The sequence below is a fragment of the Fundulus heteroclitus genome, chromosome 11 (genome assembly GCF_011125445.2).
Source record: "Fundulus heteroclitus isolate FHET01 chromosome 11, MU-UCD_Fhet_4.1, whole genome shotgun sequence".
NCBI classification, from domain to species: Eukaryota; Metazoa; Chordata; class Actinopteri; order Cyprinodontiformes; family Fundulidae; genus Fundulus; species Fundulus heteroclitus.
The window spans coordinates 7,781,834-7,801,553 of record NC_046371.1 but is presented as its reverse complement, the minus strand read 5'-3'; the positions used below and the strand labels follow the sequence as shown (position 1 = coordinate 7,801,553).

The 19,720-nt window shown below is 37.6% G+C and overlaps 1 protein-coding gene and 1 non-coding gene across 6 annotated transcripts in view; both read right to left on the bottom strand.

Annotated features, from left to right (window-relative positions):
• Positions 1-2,361: 2,361 nt before the first annotated feature.
• Positions 2,362-2,434, bottom strand: trnar-ccg. Its single transcript has one exon. It is a non-coding gene; the product is annotated as a tRNA-Arg (tRNA).
• A 7,073-nt stretch (positions 2,435-9,507) lies between these two features.
• The window catches only part of dbn1 (drebrin 1), a 106,057-nt gene continuing 95,844 nt past the window's right edge, over positions 9,508-19,720 (bottom strand). For 2 of the 5 annotated variants that reach the window (XM_021321977.2, XM_021321978.2), the window contains exons 11-15: positions 18,829-18,957; positions 13,474-13,602; positions 11,545-12,038; positions 11,340-11,439; positions 9,508-10,968 (exon numbers count right to left, since the gene is read on the bottom strand). In XM_021321977.2, coding sequence (XP_021177652.2) covers positions 10,913-10,968; positions 11,340-11,439; positions 11,545-12,038; positions 13,474-13,602; positions 18,829-18,957 — 908 coding nt within the window. In that variant the 3' untranslated portion in view covers positions 9,508-10,912. The remainder of the gene's footprint in view (positions 10,969-11,339; positions 11,440-11,544; positions 12,039-13,473; positions 13,603-18,828; positions 18,958-19,720) is intronic. The other 3 variants (XM_012873402.3, XM_012873404.3, XM_036142804.1) reach the window with 3 other exon arrangements.

Sequence of the window (19,720 nt, the reverse complement as noted above, 5' to 3'; positions counted from 1 at the left end):
TTATGAGGGATTGCTGCAAAGTCAACAAAATCATGCAATCATCCACGTTTCTCTGGACAGAAGAAAAATTGTGCTAGTAATTTTCCATAATTTTTTTTATAAGGTGAACATGACTCTGTTGTTTCATAACAATGATTAAACTTAAATATGTAATTTACTTTAGGTCTGTCTTTATGAGCTCTATGTTCTAATTGAGTTATATATTTCTAAAAGTAAGGGGTCTTGAGACATTGGCTGTGGATTAACGCTCCTCCAGGAAACCAGAGAAACGAAGACTCAGTGTTTCATTATTTCATATGAGCTTAGCATCACGTAACTGTTCATAACCCCAAACTCTGTTGTTTTGCCACCAAAAGAAGTTGTTCCTCTTTACGCAGTACAGAACATTCTCCTTAGAAGCAATTTCTGCAGTGCAGGTCCAAACAGGCAATACCTTCTTAGCTTTACTCACCAGTGAGCAGCCCTACAGTATGAACTTCTAATGTTCTCTCCAGAGTTCAGCCATTCATCTGCAGTTACTGACTGTGTGGACCCTTAATGCTGATGCGGCATGTTTTTATTTGTGAGGAATACAGCAGCACCTTCAGCCTGATGATTCATAACCTTTTCACACCTTCAGCGCAATGTCTCTTGGCCTTGACGAAACTGCGAAAACCAAGTGAATTTATTAGCTTTGAGACACACATTTCACCACGGAGACAAACACCTCGATGATTCACCCTGTGAGGTTGCATAAAGAGACAGGGAGAAAGAAGCCATTCAGGAGCGTTTCCACAACTACAAATGTGCTCTTAAGCAACGATGGGTCACTGCAGGCGGAACGTCACACACTCCTGCTCTCCACATCAGGATGTTTTTGTTTTGTTCTGTTTTGTGGTTTCATATTTGAGGTGTTTTTTTCCCGCTTCAGACATATAAAACCACAACCACTTTTGATTCAAACAATGGTATTTTATGTATCAGGACGTCATAAAGATGGTCCAATCTTTGCTGAGATCATGAATCTATCCTTGTGAGTTCAAAAACACAACAAATTCTGCACTAGATGATGCCAACATGGAGAAACTGTGTGGAAAAACTAATCCCCACTCATAGAACCACCCTTAGCAGCAGTAAATCTTAGCGTTAGCTCTAAGAATAACTCTAAGAGGCGAACTATAAAAGTTGATAACTCCAGGTTCCTGAGTGTTCACATTTCTGCTGACCTCACCTGGTATACAGACATCTCACACCAGGTGGGGAAAGCCCAACAAAGACTTTATTTCCTCAGGAACTTAAAAGCGTTTCGGTACAGATGCAATGGCCAGATTAATTGGCCTTGACTTTAACTAGGCCATTGCAACAACTTATACCTGTTGTGAATTCAGTGAAAAGCAGCTGATTAGACTGAGCTCTGGATGGATCATATGGGCTTTGTTAACTTTCTGCGTGAGAAGTGTCACGTCTGGCGTGAGTGTGTGTGACTCGCGCTCATTGCGTGAGACCTGACAGCACTGCACTACACTGGTTAATGCATGTTTTATTACTTTATTAAATACATTGAGCAAGAAATAAATGTGAAAATTCTTAAAATATACCCTGGTGAAGGAATAAACAATTTTTTCATGTACTTAAAATTAAATTTTTCATATCGTTTTATAGGAACATATTTTATCTAACAGCCTTATCCATCAAAGACAGTGGGAAGGATAAAAACATCTTCAGACAGGGTAACTGGTCTGATTTTTTTTTATCCTTGTGCAGATTAACTAGTCAGAGCATCAATTGGGAGGTCTATTGTGTTAGATCATACAGAAACATGAAACGGTGAAAAAAAATATTAATCTGAGTGCAACATAAACATTCTAATCAATGATTTGTAACATTTAATTATTCGTGGTGTAGCTATATCTAATGAACTGGCAGATTTAAATAATTCTAGATGCGGTTTGGATTGTATTCATTGTATTGTGGCGCTACCACTTCATCCTTCACCTACACCACAAAAACGACAGGGATTAACGGTGACATCATAACGGTAGCGATGCGAAATAATACAGAACAACCAGACTACAGAAATAATAATAATAATAATAATAATAATAATAATAATAATAATAATAATAATAATAATAATAATAATAATTGAACTTTATTGAAATAAATGTGTGGAGAAATGGAGAAATTCCCTTTCTGTATCTTAACCCATCCCCTTGGGGAGCAGTAGGCTGCCACTGTGCGGCGCTTGGGAAGCAATCTGGGGTCAAGGGTCTTGCTCAGGGACCCAGAGTGGCAGTCTGTGGGAGTTGAACTCAGAATCTCTGGAACCCAAGCTCAATGCTCTAACCGCTAGGCCACCACTCCCCTAAAGGAAACCAAATGCAACCCAGATGGGACTTGAACCCACAATCCCCAGCTCCGGAGGCTGATGCCTTATCCATTAGGCCACTGGGTCAAATACAGGAAGAAAAGGACGAAGAAACAATTTTGTTGATAGCCTCAATTTCAAAACCCACTTGAGGCTTTGAAATTGAAGTTATGAAGTGAAAAAATCTTTAGTGAAAAATAATTAAAAGCCATTTTGATGATGCTTCTTTGGCTGAGGTGATAAAGTCTGACGCTCAGTGTGACTCCTCCGGCTTAATTTCCACCTAAACAACAGAAACACGCAGCGGAGAAGCTCCTCGTGCATCAGACCCGACTTGAGTCTCTTCCTCCGGTTTGGGATGGCATCTGGGAGGCTGTGGGTTGCCCGGAAACCTGCTCAGCAGTTTTTACGTGTCGTAAATAGACAACCTTACCCACCCCCAGTGTCACATCGCTATAACAACCGAGAATGGGACGTCCCCTTGGGTTGGACCGAGTTATAATTTGCAAGAACAGGACTGTACTTAATTTATTATTAGATTGGATTAAATGCAGGTTCTGTTAGTTCAGATGGGAGGACATGTCCATCATCTCTTTCATTGAGGAAGCACCCAAACAGCTTCATGTTCATGAGGTTGCAGTACGCAACCTCTCATCTGCAGGTTTTGCTTCTGATGGTGATCTTCTTAACCCAAGCAATATATATATATATATATATATATATATATATATATATATATATATATATATATATATATATATTAAACTATGCATTTCTTTTGACACGTTAGACTGTATTAGACTGTACTTTTTATTAAGCCCCCATTTCTGGATTAAAATGTAGCATTTTTTTATTGGTCTGATGCATCTTAAATGTTGTGTTTTTATTAGCTGGAGTGCAAATAAATCACAATTAACAGAAATATTAAGTTTAAAACATGATCAGTCTGTTTTAATCTATGTAACGTGTTTCCTTTAGTAAACTGAGTTACTAAAACAACACTTTTGAATAATATTCTAATTTATTGAATATGACAAAAATCTACATTTCTTTCTGCACTTTAATCAAGTTTACCCAATAGACCAACATAAAATAACACTTTTTGTTAAGTTGATTGAATATGATATGTAGCTTTCACACTTTTTTCACACACTATCTGAAAAGTGTGGCATGCATTGGTGTTCATCAGCACTGAATGCTTTAAATTACAGAAGCAAATTTTTTCTGGAATGACAGCTTCAAGTCTCTTTGGACACGTCTGTGGTGGCTTTGCACAAGACGTTTTGCACATTTACCGTGGAATAATAGCTCAATTGTCAGATGGAATCGACAATTTTTTAAGTCTTGCCACAGGATCTCAGCTGGATGTTGGTCGGGACATTCACTGGACCGTTCTAACACATGAAGAGGGTTCGATCCAACCACTCCATTGCACCTCTGGCTTTTGCACTGCTGGAAGGTGAACCTCCACCCCTGTCTCAAGTCCACTGCAGCCTGCAACGTTTCTTCTTCCAGGACTGTCCCTGTTTTAGCTCAAACCTTCTTTCCATCATCTTGGATCAAGCTTCCCCACAGCATGATGCTGCCTCCACCGAGTTTCAAAATAAGTATAGTGGATTCCAGGTGATGTTCGGTGTTAGTTTTCCGCCACACCAATAATTTTGGAAGAAGCCAAAAAGTTCAGTTTTGGTCTCATTCATCTTCCGTGTGCTTCCCCTAAATGGCTGCAGAGGAAACAATTTTACAATAACATTTCAATATTTTTTTAACATCATGCCATTCTTCCTTTAAGGAGAGATTTATGAAGTGAAAGACCAACAAGATACCAGTTCTACAGAGTTTATCTCCAGAGCTCCTGCAGAGTTACTCTGGGCCTCTTGGTTGCCTCTAAATAATGCCGTCCTCATGGGGCCTGTTGGTGCATATCGACTGTCGTGTCTTGGTAGGTTTGCAGGTGTGTCATACCTTCAGGAATGGTTTTCTTCTTCCCACTCCAGGAGTTGTCCTGTCAGCATATTCGTCTACCTTAGCGTTGGATCTTTGCAGCTGCATCACAGTTACTATGGCCCTCCTGGTTTCTTCTCAGTTTAATGCACTCCTTGCCCGGCCTGTTAGATCAGATAGACAGCCTTACATTTTGAGGTCCAGAGTTGCGCCAAACAGTTTTGGATGATGGGTCTGTTGTGTTCCTTGCTCTTTATGATGCTGCTTGTTCACTAACGTTCTCTAACAAACGTTCACAGAACAGCTGGATTTATGCCAACATTAAATTATGCACAGGTGTACTCCGTAACAAGCCAGGTAAATACCGAAGGCAACTGGTCACACTGGATTCTATTCTGAAGTGTCTGACTAAGAGGGGCTGAATGCAAATGCACATCACTTTTCAGATTTTTATTTAGAAAAATAAGTAGAAAACTCATGTATCGCTTTTCTTCAGATTCCTAACAATGCACTTCTTTGTGTTGGTCAGCCACACGAAATCGTCGCAAACTACATGGAAATTTTATGGTTTTGATGTTGAAAAAGGAAAAACATTCAAAAGGTGTGCATACTTTTGCAAAGCCCTGCAAGTCATAGCAATACTAAAATAGGAATCTGTCCTTTCATAGTTTTGATGCTCCTGAAACATATAGACAGCACAATGAGGTTGAAACTTAAATTAAATGAAAGGTGAGAGCCAATAAAATATCAACATCTAGCTTGTTGTTTCAGGTGGATGGAGGGATAAGAAAAAAAAAACGAACAGCTTTTTGATATCTTGGTTGACTTCCTGTCAGTGGAGTGCCACTACAGGAAAGACAATAGCGACACCTGGTGGTGGAGCAGTGACCTGCAACAACTGTTTTAGTAGCGATCTGAAGATGACGTCAAGAAATATAAAACACAAGTTAAAATCAAGTCTTAAACACAGACTTATATGAAGCTTTAAGCTTATTGATATATTTAAAATCTATATTTTAAGAAGCAAAAGTACAAAAACTCAGTCATTAAAAAAGCCAAGAGCATTTTTAAAGATCTGGCTGCTTGGTTGGAAAATAATTAATGAATGGGTACTAAATCGGGAACTATTTTTAATGCATTTCATAACACGACACGAGTGGAAATAAATATTTTTGAATATAAAAAACTAAAGTGTATGTGTAAACCAGAGCTGCAGCATTCATAGCCTGAATCCACACATGCTTGGGTGCAATCGATTAGTTAAATAAAAAGGGGAAGATCCCTGCAGTTGTTTGATTCTGATTGGTCTGTTAAGTAAATTTCTGAGCAGGAGAACTCTAAACATTTTGCATGAGCAAAGTTAAGTAAGTAAGTATATAATCACCTGCAGGCTTAGATAACAAAATCAAGTGTTTAACCAATGCGAAGGAGACCAAAAATTCATAGAGGATCATATAAACCCTCATAAAATGAATATTGTTGCATCACATTAAACAAAGAGACTTTAACTGCTGAGACACATGAACTGATTACTAATCATTACATTGACAATTACTATAAATGGGACAGAATGTTTCCAAAAAACACAAATAAAAGTTTTATCTCAACTTGATGCACATATTTGAAATCAGTCTAATCAGAAAACTCATTTTAAAATGTTGAAGATCACATCTGGGGTGCAGCAGGGATCGATGCTCGGACCAGTTTTTTTGTACATTGGTAGCATTTGTTGCAGTTAAAAGTAGTTTTGTTCACTGATGGTATGGATCTTGTTCACAAAAGAAAGTTAGATCAGCTTTTGGACATAGATTTTAAATGGAATAAAACATAATAAAACTTTAATTAATGAATGAAAACATTTAGCACACACAGCTATAGAAATGGAAAAATTGAAAGACAATGCAAAGACATTTGAGGCCAATATTGATTACAAAATGTTTGTAAAGACCTTTAAATTATAACTAAAATGTCTCAGTCAAATCTAAACCATTATAAACATAAGTTTATATGTATATAAATATGTAAAGCTTAAAGGTCCATATCATACGTATTTTCTAAAGCCTTTGAGAAATACATATTCATAAAACAATCACAAATAGGTATTGGTAAAAAAGAAAAGGGTTGTGCTACCATTAACACATTATTTTTTTATATTTAAATATTCAAATGCTTTGAAGTTTATTAGGTTAAGATAAATAGGTCATATACAATATGGTTTATATAAAGTTTGACAAGAAGTTTTAAAAATGAGTATCATTCGAAAAAGCTAATTAAAAACAGTTGCAATTCATTTAGAGTTTAATTTGTGCATTTCTTTTTTGATTTTGTACACGTGAAATTCTGCAGATTAAAAATTGATCTTATTGAAAAATAATCTTATGTAAAAGTGGGGTAGAATAGCAAGTGTTGTTTTATTACTTATTTTTGGTCACTGTCTTAGTCACATCCAAATTAAAAATTGTCTAAAGGGACTTTAGATTTAATCCAACATAACAGATAAACACTTACGCCAGACGTGACTGTTCTCACACAGAAAGTTAACAAAGCCCATATGGGCTACAAGTGTCCCGTCCAGAGCTCAGTCTAATCAGCTGCTTTTCACCTTATTTTACAACAAGTATATTATATAAGTATATTCGTAATATTATAGTTGTTGCAATGGCCTAGTTAAAGTCAAGGCCATTAATCTGGCCATTGCATCTGTACCGAAACGCTGTGGTGGGACCTTCATAGATCTATGGAGGAACAAATGTCCTAAAACTTCAATGAACTGCATGAAAGGTTAAATTAGAAATTCTTTCCCTGACAGCGCTTCAGTCGCTTGGCTAGAATGTGAATGCTACAGGTAATCACACACTCAGACAAAAACGTTCTTATTGCTTTTTTTTTATTGTCTACAGGGATATACAGCAAACAGACCAACACTGTTGTGCCAAATTAAAAAAAAGGGACCTGAAAATTGATTCTATCACACATATTGAAAGGTTATTAAAGACACATACAGTAACAAAATACCAATGCGGTTCCTTCGTCTTGGCACTGCACAGCTGAAGCAGATGTGCATAAGTGGGGCAAAAATGATTGTTTTTTTTTTTCATATGCTCTATATTTTAAGCTGCTTTGAGTACCAGATGTAAGGGAAGTGTTTGATTTAAAAAAAAAGAAAGAACATGGTGCTCCTTTACTAAATTTATTCAGTTGAACCCTTTCTTCTCCTGTGGGAGACGACAAAAAAAAAAAAAACAAGAACTATGAGGAACACCAGAAATAATGGTAGGAGCTTTAAATAGGGTCAAAATCAAAATGAGATAATTTTTTTTTAACTGAAGGATTACTACTTTGTTGATTCGTAATATTTTCTGTACAAGGTTGCAGTTTAAGTTGAAATAATCAAAACAGCAAGCTAGAACCATCACTTAACCACTCTGTAGTATGGCATGGCTATGAAAAGCTTATTTGTTGTATACAAATATGAATGGGCTGTTTTTTAGTCTGCACAGAGTAATGGCAAATGTAAGATAATAATAATAATAATAATAATAATAATAATAATAATAATAATAATAATAAAAAGTTTAAAAAAGAAAAAAAAAATCAGTGATTTAATTGGTCAGCTTTGCAAATAGAAGATTTAGTCATTTTGGATGAGCACCCTTTGCTCACAGAACTGGTTTTAACTCACATCAACACAGAGAAAGGGAAGTAAACTTAATATGCGCTCTAAGGAGGCAAAATAAATACAATTCTCTTCTTTTAGTTTAACAGTATAAGTAAATACATAGAATATGACATTAAGCTGGACAATTTATGACAATGGACTGTAATGTAAAAGCACTTAAAGACATACTATGCAACATTTTTCAGTTAATTAATGTGTTCCATACCGTTTTGGATGATTAAATGAGTCATTTCAGGTCGAACAAAGGTTTTCTCGGCCGCCCTGGGGGTCTGTGGGGGAAATACCGCACTTGCAATTGCAGGAGCTCTCGGCCCGCACACAGAGAAGTCTCGCTTTACGGCGAGAACTCCATGTGTTTTTGCCCTGCCATTCACTATATGCACGCGTGAAAGCAACAACAAAGAACCGCGTGTTAACGTCAAATAAACATGCAAGCATATCAAGTTTTATTATTATTATTATTATTATTATTACTATTTTATTTTATTATTATTTTTTTTTTATGTTGGCGAGACGCTACCGCGGCGGCTGCGGCGAGGCCGCGGCGGCTTGGCAAGATAGCGCTGCGGGAAGCTTGATGTTCATACTTTCACTGTTAGTCATTGTTTTTTCTGCCGTTTTTTCCACTTTTCGTTGCGTTCGCCTGTCTGCTAAGCTCAAAACAACCGCGCCTGGCTTGACAGAGAAACCAGAACAGCTGAGCATCTTTACGACAGTGCACTTTTACTTTCGCCCTCTGGGGGGAGCCTCGCTGGAAAATCAACCCCGGTTGCATAGTATACCTTTAAGCACACTTTCATAACTTTTTTACTACGTTATTGTTTGGGTTTTGTAGTCCCTTTGTGGTAAAGTGGATTAAGTCTATGATTTTAATTTGGGGGTCCTGCGTTTGAACCCTGTTTGCGTCAGGAAGGGCATTCGGTGGAAAAACTTTGCCAAATGTGTGTCCTAATGTAATGACTTGCTGTGGCAAAAGCTGAAAGTACTATTTAGGTTTCATAATTTTTGGTTCGCTGCTCTTTCCAATGTGGACGACACATAACATTATTTCACTATAATCACCATAAACACATTTTTTGAAAAGCAAAACTCTTAGCTTGGCCATACTTCATAGCAGAGACACTGTTCAAAGTTGCAACAGATCACAGAAAGTTGGACTTTACCTAATAGAATTGACATTTATATACCTTTTACGTTTTTTTTTTACACAATTTAATTTATATTTAATTGCTTTTTGGTGATGTCACACATTTTAGATCAAGACCCGGTGAAATATTCAGAAAGCGATTCATTTACACTACTTTCAAGCTCTTTCCCCCCCAAATCTTTGCATGTACATCAAATCACAGGTAATTTGTCTACTTTTACCAGGTGTGGCTCATGGTGCTGTAGGAGTTAAGAGTTTTCCATCAAACGCAGCATCACAAATTCCCTCCCAATATATTTCAGCTTTGAATTTTTCTTTAAAAACTGAAATGGAAGGGTCTCTTATACCGGTCATACGCTATTTTCAGGACAAAACACTCGAGACACATAAAACGTGACACGTGGTCCACCGATTTATTGTGACACAACTCAGATTCGAAACAGAAACCGTTTGTTTGAGGCTTAAAATCTGATGTGTTTGTTTGTTTTCCCCCTCCACCTGCTGCTCTCAAAAAGGAGGGAATCACCATAGCAACCCACAATACAGGATTTTCTACGCCTCAAATTTCTAGTCTCTGATCTTTCTCAGCAGCTAAATCTTTTAGTACATTAATCCAACATTAAGTCAAAATTTCATTTCTAATAGAGGAAAATTAACTGGCAAAAAATACAAGATACTTTTTTAGGAAAGGTTTAACTGACGTTTTAAAATTTAGAAGCAAATCCTCGGCATCTGGTCCCCTGCAGATTAATACACAGGTAAAACAATAAAAATATTGAGAATGAAAAAACAAAAGTTTCTGTCCAGCAGCTTGATCCCACGATTTATGTTTGAGCGGGATAGAAAAGCTTAACTTTGAGTCGATACTAAGAAATTACATTTAAAAGCCAAGAAAAGTAAGGCATCCTGTCCTGGGACAGAAAATCTAATTTTAGTATTTTGGTGAAGAAATTTACTTCGTTTCCAAGCTCTTTAAAAAAGTTGAAAATATCTACATTATATTTATCTGAAACTGGTGTTTTGCTTGTGAAATTATATAAGTGGTATTTTTTTTAATGAGTCTCAGGGCTGATGGCTGCAGTTCATCCACAAGGAGGCAGAAGAAGCATAAAAGTGCACTGGGACAGAAAAAAAGCTGTTTAATGTTGAACTCAGTTTTAAAATCATACAAAAGGAGTGAAAAAAGGTGAAATAAAGGCGCCACAGACTTGTTCAAAGGACTTTCAGTTCAGATACACCAGAATAAATAACTTTTCCTCCATGAAAGTGAAGTCTAAATACATGATTAACTGAGCTGCAGAGGTGAATATGTTCAGGTATTAAGAAAGGAGAGAAAAGAAGAGAGTGAAGATAGACATGGCAGCTGTTCTGATCCGATGGATTTGTTTTTTTGTTGTTTTTTTAAGGTGTTATTAAAGCACTACAAACTAATAGTGTGGGCCGCCAGGCCGCACACTCAGCTTCATTGTCTCTAATGCAGCGGTGCGCTACGTGGAATAAATCATGTACACAAAGAAAACCCCTCAATCCCGGCTAAAACATCTGCATAGAAACGAAAACAAATAACAAAAAACCAAAATAAATAAACACAGAAAACAGATCAGATCTGAGCCTTTTCAACTCAAATGGTGGCTACTGCTTCCTCTAAAAGGTTATACTGAAAGAGTTTTAATGCAAGACTTTTTGTTATTACTTTTTTGTTTGTTTGTGGGGTATTTTTTTTTTTAGAAAAAAAAAAGAAAAATGTTTCTTCATGATGCTCGCTTCCTACTTCCTCCTGGCACGGCCACCATCGTTAGTCGTCGTCATCGTCGACCACAGGATCCGTGTCCCAGCACGTGATGTCAATCTCTGAAGGCACACAGAAACACACGAGACGGGTTTTATTCTCTGGGAAAGACAAACATCTGCCAGAAAATGTAGCTGAGACTAAGACGGAGACAGGAAAGGAATAATTAACGGAAAGATAAATTACCAAACAGCTAGAAAACGTTGAAGAAAAAAAAAGACAAAACAGCAGCTTCTGTGTTCACACAGACATTTACATTTGATAAAGTATACCATCTATCTAGGAAGATCATTCACCATTGCAGAAAGGCCTTTTTTTTTTTACCCCTATGTAGCGCTTAGAGGCATTTAAGCTATGGAGAAAAAATTCCTGTACATTTAAAATCTTAAAAACAGCATTGCATGAATGTTAAGATGAAAAAGACAGGTCAAACCTGGAGGCTTGTTATAAAACACAGGTGCTGGCTTAGCTGATGACTCCTCTGATTGGCCGAATTCTTCCTCCTGTGATTGGCTGAAATAGCCCTCACTCGCCTACAGACAGATGGGAGGAAACAAAAATAGACGATAAAACAAAAATAAACAAAAAAACAAAAATAAAAAACTCTGGAAGTCGTTATAAGTTTGAACTCCTCTGACCTGAGTTCCTTCTTTCAGCAGCGTCTCCCCGTTGGTCATCAGCAGCTGTCCATCATCCAAATCCTGCCCCTCGCCAGAGGCGTGCTGCAGCGCATGTTGGTAGCTGAGGGTCATCTGGTCGGAGCCCGTCACGTCCACCAGGCTGGCGGGGTCGTCCTCTGCAACGGTGGCCGAGCAGAAGCTCCCGTCCACCATCCCATCGAAGCTGAGAAGGGGCTGAGGCCTGCCGCTGCCGGCGGCTATGCTGGGTGGGACGTCATCGTGAAGAACATCGCCATCTCCCATCAGGTCCACCAGATTGGAGGAGTGGGCGGACGGGGTGGGGTTGGCGGCAGGGGCGGAGCTGCCGTCCCACAGGTCAACTAGGTTGTCCGTCCCGGAGTCCCATGCAGGAATACCGGAGGGTTCGCGGGCCTGCGGTGCGACGCTCTGCACGGGCTTGGTAGGTGTCGACTCCTGGACGGGTCGTTTCTGTTCCTCCTTTGGCACCGAATCTGAAGGGAATTTAAAAAATTAGACTCATTTCAAGACAAATGGCAGTTTTTTAATTCTTAATTGTTTTTCGATTTTAATTGATTTAGTTCCAGTGTAAGTACATTAGAGCCAGAAAACGTATGTTTTATATTTCATGAGTCAGAATCAGCCTCTTCATTGGTTTTCAAAGTGGGCAAATAATTTTAAAGGAGCGATAAGTAAGATATCTACTGTAAAATCAACCTAAATCATTCTCATTTCTCACCCAGGATAGAATTAGCATTCCCTATAAACAATCGGTCCTCTCCATCAATAATGTCTTAGTGAAGTTTTTCTCTTTTCAAACCTTGAGGTTTGACAGCCCGGACCTATTTCGGTAGCCCGTGTTTACTTCCTGGTTCCCGAGCCAATCATAGGAGAGTTCCCAGAGTTCCCAAAACAGAGTGCAGCATTTGGAAGTAAAAATTCAGGGGTGTTTCACAGCAACAATGCACCGTTGAGTTAATGGCTGATCCCCATGAAAAGCATTGTGTATGTGTTGTTCCAATTTTAACCACTAGATGTCATTATTACTTATAACTACTTTAAGGCTAGCTTTTTGAGCAATTTTGTAAAATCAAACCCACTAAAAAAGAAAGGCACTTTTTGAAATCTGGAAAAGAATGACCCAAAACTGAGGGAAGAGGACCCAACACAGTTTTTGTCATTTTATACAGTGTGAAACACTTACATTCTATAAATATACATTTTGACTTGATCACAGCTGTGGTTTCAGCATAAAATTTATGAGGCAAGTTAATGCTTTCTTTCACTTATAATAAGCTGTAGCCAGATAGTTTTTTCCTCCTGTTTCTGAGCAAAACGGAGGACAGAACGTTTGACAGTAGATGCCAATTGACCTTTCCTTCCAACCACAAAATGTAGCATAAGCTTAAAGTGACTTTCTAGCACCAAATGACAAGTTGTTGACTTATAAAGTTTGAATGGCATGACAGATGGTGTCATCAGAATAGTCTTTTGACAGCTACATTACTATAGTGCAGCTATGAGTAATACGAGGACTGATTTGGAGGAAATGAGACTTTCACAATGATGGTTTGGCTTCCTAACACGATGTATTTCAGTGAAACAGTTGTTAGGAGAACTGGGGACCGCTAATGGCTGTGGGCATTAGAATATTAACACAGCCAAATAATAATAAGAAAAAGTTAAAAGCCTTCAACTGATCCAAAATGCTGAAGCGAGAATTTAGTGATGAAAACTGAAAAGAGAGAAGACATTTTTCCTATATTTGCTTCCCTTCACTACCTAACAATCTAATCTGGGACAGAATTTAAAAAGTCTCCTTCTCTTAATCAAGCTCCAACACTCATCAGAAATCTGATGTAATTTCTAAGATAAAAAAAAAAAAAATCTAGTATGTGCAAATAGTGAAGTGAATGAATCCCTTCTTACCCCACTCTTCCTCTCTGTGGCCTTCCTCCTCCCTGCTAAAGTCCTCTTTGATTGGTGTAGTGACTATTTTAGGAATGGGTGAAACGGCGGCCATGTTGCGCTCTATGCTCACTTCATCGTCGTTGTCATCTGCAGGAAAAAAATGTGGATGAAAAACTCCAGAACCAAAAGAGTGCAGCGAACTTTACCTCTCTTTACCTATTCATCTTCTGGTATATTTATAAATAAATGAAAAGGAGATGGCTTTAGACTGAAATTATCCTTGATATGAAGTTGAGTAGAAACATATTAACCAGCAGAAAGATGTGTTTTGACATTTCAAAATACTAGAAAGAAATGTAAAGAATCATAGAATCTGCCGTCAAGTACAGATTCACTTAATTCACAGACCACTAAAACACTTTTAGCATCTCCATCCAGCGATTCAAAGATCTGCTGCATGTTCAATATGAATTTTTCCACTCAGAACTCATCATTTCTAAAATTCAGGGTTCAAATGAAGCACTTCTCTGTACTGAGCTGGATTAAGCATGACGAAGCATCGTAACGGCCTTGGTAATACGACGGTAGCACCATGCGCACAGCCATGATTGGGGTTTTAGTCCCGGCCCGTTTAGTCATGCTTCAAATTCTGGACGATCCAATTCATCCACAGAGGAACTTGATAATAAAGCACCTCAAATCAAGGACTGCTTTTTTCACCTCTATTCTGGAAAATGACTGTGTTCGCCTTGTTTGGTAAAACTACAGCTTTTGTTGCTTCGTCCAGAACAACTTCTGGTATCTTCGCAGGTTTCCACATAACTGAACATCTCAAACGTCAACAATCCAGCAGGATTTTCATGTCACAGTGAATACCAATAAAATGTTCTTTATTTTAACAAGATGCAAGACCTCAAAGCATCGGTGTCGATTCATGCAGGACGATCCTCTAAGTGCCTAAATTGAAGGCAACTGGATTTCTTCTCTCGTCGATTGAAGATAATTCACCTCTCACCCAAAATAATGAATCCTTTCTGAAGAAGACTAGTGGTTCGAGAGAGAAAAGAAACACGCTACTTGACTTTAAGCATGGGAAACCAGAACAGACATGAGAAGAAAACAATGTAGGCATCATTAGATTAAATGTTTAGGTTTGTCAGGGGACAATAGCCCCAACATGGAAGAGAATGGACCATAGAACCAGGGATTACTTGACTTTAACAGGCCCATTAGTGACCTATAACTCATGTTCAGTACTGAGGAGGTCTTTTGGATGAGAGGTGATTCGTCTTCATGAAACCAGAAGTCTAGTTCACTTCGATTTAAGCGCTAATATGAAAGACACAAAGACAATAATCCTCCAAACCTTTCAACAGTAGTTTGGTTCACAAACACAGAGGAATTGACTAATTTCAGGATTGCTACACATTTTTCACACAAATTAGGCTTTTCAGGATTCTTTAAGTGCTTTTTTTTTTGGCAATTTTAAAAATAAAAATAAATAAATCTTTACTATGATTTTTTTAGAATCAGTGTTGAGGCTTTTAATATAGGAACAGAAAATGAAGTGGCTATAAGGGTGATTGATGGATGGAAAAACAGCTGGATGAATAGATGATGCTAGTGGACAGTGGGATAACCATTAAAGTGTGCAAACACCAATACATTTTCCATCCTCTGTTTTCTTTATCCACACATACTGCGTAGAAATCCTGAGACCAACATGATCACAGTGACAGCTATTACATCCACATTAAAACCAGGACTTTCCCCAGATGTGTTTATATCAAATATACTCTGGTATCCGCTTCAAAGAGTTCTTCATCAACACAAGAAACCACGAACGAAGGAATACAATAAAATGGCAGAATATATTCAGAAATAATCACTTTTTACCTAATTAAAATAAAAACTAGAAAATTCAGATGATCACTTACTTTGATTTTGAACCAATTTTTTTTACCTTCTTTACAAACAAATGTGATATGTTCCACGTATAAAGGAATATTTTTTAATCACTTGTTAAATGATCTGCCATTTTATTAACTACATCCTTGTTGGCCATTTTCCAGTTTGTTTTAACTGTGTAACACATTCTTTAAAGCAGTGGTTCTCAAACTGTGGTGCAGGCTCCCTAGGGGGGGCATGAAGGGAGGGGACGACAGACTTTCTTATTTTTGTAAAAAAAAAAAAAATAAATAACAGCGCAGGTGCAACATTGATAAAGATCCGTGGGGACAATATAGAAAAATCCTGCAAAATGGGACAACAGCACCATCTGCTGTTTGGTCTGTGCCAGCAGTCAGTGGTATGAGCAGCAATGGACTCTGGGTAATCCTCAGAGCACCAGTAACATAATATTAATAAACTCCTGAAAGAGTATCAAAGTTAATGTAACTGTATTTTCTCATAGATATTAGTGTCTTAATATTATTCTGCCATATTTTCCGATAGTCTATTTTAGCTAGTGTATTTTGTCAACGGTGCTAAGCTAGCTAACTAGCTAAAACAATATATATATATATATATATATATATATATATATATATATATATATATATATATATATATATATATATATATATATATATATATATATATATATATATATACACACTGTATATTTTGTCATGCTGAGGAGTGAAAAATCTTTTATTTTCAAATGTATGAGCTGGGTTTTTGGTATGGTATGATCTGTTTGAGGAGTGTAAAAGGTTCTAGTGTTCAAGGTTAATTAATCCATCTTGCAGAACCCACTGCTTTGTGGAAAGTGGTCAACAGAAAACTTGTAGTTGTAATAAGTCAGCTAAGACAACAGAACAATCACCACTGTGCTCTTAATGTTGACATTCACACAAAACTACATTAAAGTCCAATGAAATCCACGAGATCCACTGTCAACAAAGGGTGCAGACAACTTGCAACATGATTTGAAACGAAAACTCACAGGTCAGTAGGTCGGTCAGCGTTAAAGGCGGCAGCAGGAATGGGTTTTAGAGCGCGTGTTAGCACAAAGGTGACGGCGTCCACAATCAGCCGCGCAAGATTCAAACAAAACAAAAAAAAATATTCAGAAAAGGGATAAAACATAAAAGTTATTTTTCATCCTTGTAAAAGAGGTTTGGTGCAAAATCAAACCAGAAAAATCAGAAAACAGAAACATTTATGAAAAAATTTCACACCAGACTGGACCACATCGAAAGCATGACGACGACGTCCGCTGACACACGAAGAGCTGAAGGGTTTACGGCTCCATAGGAGGACTTAGCTTGTCAAATTATAATCTGCAGTTTAGAACCAATTTATGTAAAAGAAAAAGTATTTAGATGATCTTTTCTGACTTAATAACTAGACAATTTGATAGTCTACAATTTCCCACAGTAACCCCTGAAGGAAATGGAAAAAAACTCCCCTGGTGAGTCAAGCCAAACTCAGAGGGAATTAAAAATGAAAAATAATAAGAAATAAACCATTGGAATAGTTTTATAAGGGACTGTAGATAAGTATTTTTAGATAAAAGAGAGGTCAACACAGCCCTTGTGAGAACATCAATGGAAAACCTGCTTGGTTTTCCATCAGCAGTGGTGCTTCATTCAGGCTTCGTTCAGAACCTAAATATACTGGCATAGGTTTAGGGAATGGTTGTTTATCTTATCACATGTTGACAAACCTCAGATATGAATACCACTTCTTTAAGATTAGGAAAGATTTATGCTGATACAGGAAAGGAGAATACTTGCTTAAGGCTAAACATGGTTTGTGCTCATTATCAGTTGTTCTTTAGACTTATTCACAAACTAAAACTACTAATTTAGGTAATGCTACTCCTTTGAGGTCTTTAAAGATTTAGATTAATCTTTAGATTTACCTTCTCTTTGCTCAGTTTCAGAAATAGAAAAGCACTTGTTTAGCTCTAGGAACGGTTTGTGTTCATCATTACAAACTGATTTGTGAGGTTTAGCACTAATTGTTGTGGTCAAGGCAAGTCTTGTGTTTATTATCAGTTCTTCTTTAAATCTTCAATCAAGAACTAAAATTCTACTTATTGAGTTTGTTGGGAGCAGGGATTGTTATAAAGTCTAACCGCTGTGGGGAGGTAGGATCTGTGATAACGTATCCTTGTGAGCGTAGGATGCAGCGGTCTGACTGAAGGAGCTCTCCAGCTCTGCAGCAGCTGCATGGGGGGAGACATTGTTCAAGATCTGACTTAAATCTGCTTGTTTAAGGTAAGGGAAAATCTATTAGTAATACTGTTTATTTATTTCATTTTATGGAAATATTTTAAATGTCATAAACAGCTTTCCTTGTTCTTCCTTGTTCTTCATCCTGTTTGTGGCTATCTGAACTGGTGTCAAAGATGATCAAAATCTACAAATTATCTCAAGTTGATATCATCTGTTATCAGTGACAGTAGAATTTTAGTTACTTAACAGTTTAATAGTTTATGTTGTTAAGGGAATAATTTCTTGCCTAAGTTTAGCACAAAAGTGGTAAGTTACATATCTATCGTAAATCTTCTGTATTCTGCAGAGTTAAATTACTTAAGAAAAAGACTTAGACTTAGACGGACTAAAGTCTGCTCTTGTCACTGCAAAAACGGACCTAAAAATAAGTAAAATGTTCTTAAAATGTGTGTTTTTGTCCCAGATTTGAGCAGGTAAATAATATTATCCGCCAATGGATTGAGTATTTTGACCCCTAAAATAAGATAATTAGAGATCCTGCACTTAAAATAAGATAATGGAGATGAGTTGTTCCTATTTTAATTAGAAAAATCTTATTCCATTGGCAGATAATCTTATTTACCTGCTCAAATCATGGACAGATACACTCATTTTAAGAAAATATTACTTATTTTTAGTTCCGTTTTTGAAGATTTGGTCATATCTGCTATCAAATTACAGAGAATGCAAGAAGTGGGGTTATCAAAAAACATTACCAAACAATTTTCAGTTTAATTGAGTAATAATTTCCCCTTAATTAAAAAATAGAAAGCCTCAATCTGCATTAACTGTCAGTGCTAGCAGGCCAAATTTGTATCGTTCTTGAATTGCAATCAGGGGGCCACAAATGGTCCCCAGACCTAAACAGTCTTCTTGTTGGTGGGTAAAGATGTAGAAAAGCTCGAAATGATGCAGATTAAATTCTCTTTTTTAATTTTAAATACATATCAAACTTGAATTGGTATGTATTTTTTTAATAGGAAGGTCTTAAAATAAAAAAAATAATTAAAAAAGGGAAGATGGGGGTCTCTCTTCTTCGTAATCCGACGTTTTACATCCTGTTTTAATCTCACTTTGTCTTCGGTGCCAGCCAGGAGGAGGTTGAGGCTTTTCTTTAATTCCCTTTTTATAGCTCCTGTGCTGTACCTACCGGCTGCAGCGGGGGGCTGCCTCCGTGCATGTGGCGGGGTGCGGAGGGGCGACACGCCCCGGGGCGGAGTAGTTCTACTGGGGCTGCTGGGACTGTGCTGCTGCTTCAAGAACGGGCTGTCCAAGCGGCCTGGTGGTCAGGAAGACGCACAGCGGCCGCACGCGGTCCAACACGAGGACACGGACCAGAAAACACGGACATGAAGCGACAGACCACGACAGACAGGAGTGACGGGACAAAACCGATGGCAGACAGGAAGGAGATAAAGAGGGTTATCGGGGGGCGTGTCCGAGCCCCAACGAGAAGGGAAAAACCAGAGTTGAGAAATTAAAATCAGAAACATGTAAGGATGGCGGACACAAAGAAGAAGGGCAGGAAAAAAAGGAGAAAAAGACAGAAAGAAAAGCGATTAGAGTAATTTATAAACACCGAGAGCAGACAGCATGCAGTCAGGCAAAGCAGGAGAGTCTGACAGCTTCTTTAATTCAGGAGTTCGGTGATTTCAAAACTAAATTCTGTGACTTTCATCACCGGAATGTCTTAGACGTTTTATAATATATTTATATTTTAATGCTATGTTGATTCCGGCTGTCAACCCGTATACGCTTTAGTGTAATGAAGAGTTTACAGCAAAGCGAAGCAGCTCCTAAATACGGGTGTTTTAGAGGCAGCAGCTGCAGGGTGCTGGATTTGACTGGGTACAGCTGCAGCAAAATAAAGAAGAATATCACCGTGAAGTTAAATTATTTCAAAAGGGAAGTTATTATGTGAACTCATGATTTACAGACTGTTATATTTGAAGTTTTTATCTATTTTTTTAGCTTTTGATTTTATGATTATGGTTTACAGCCAATAAAAATCCCAAAGTTGGTTTCTAAGAAAATAAGAATGG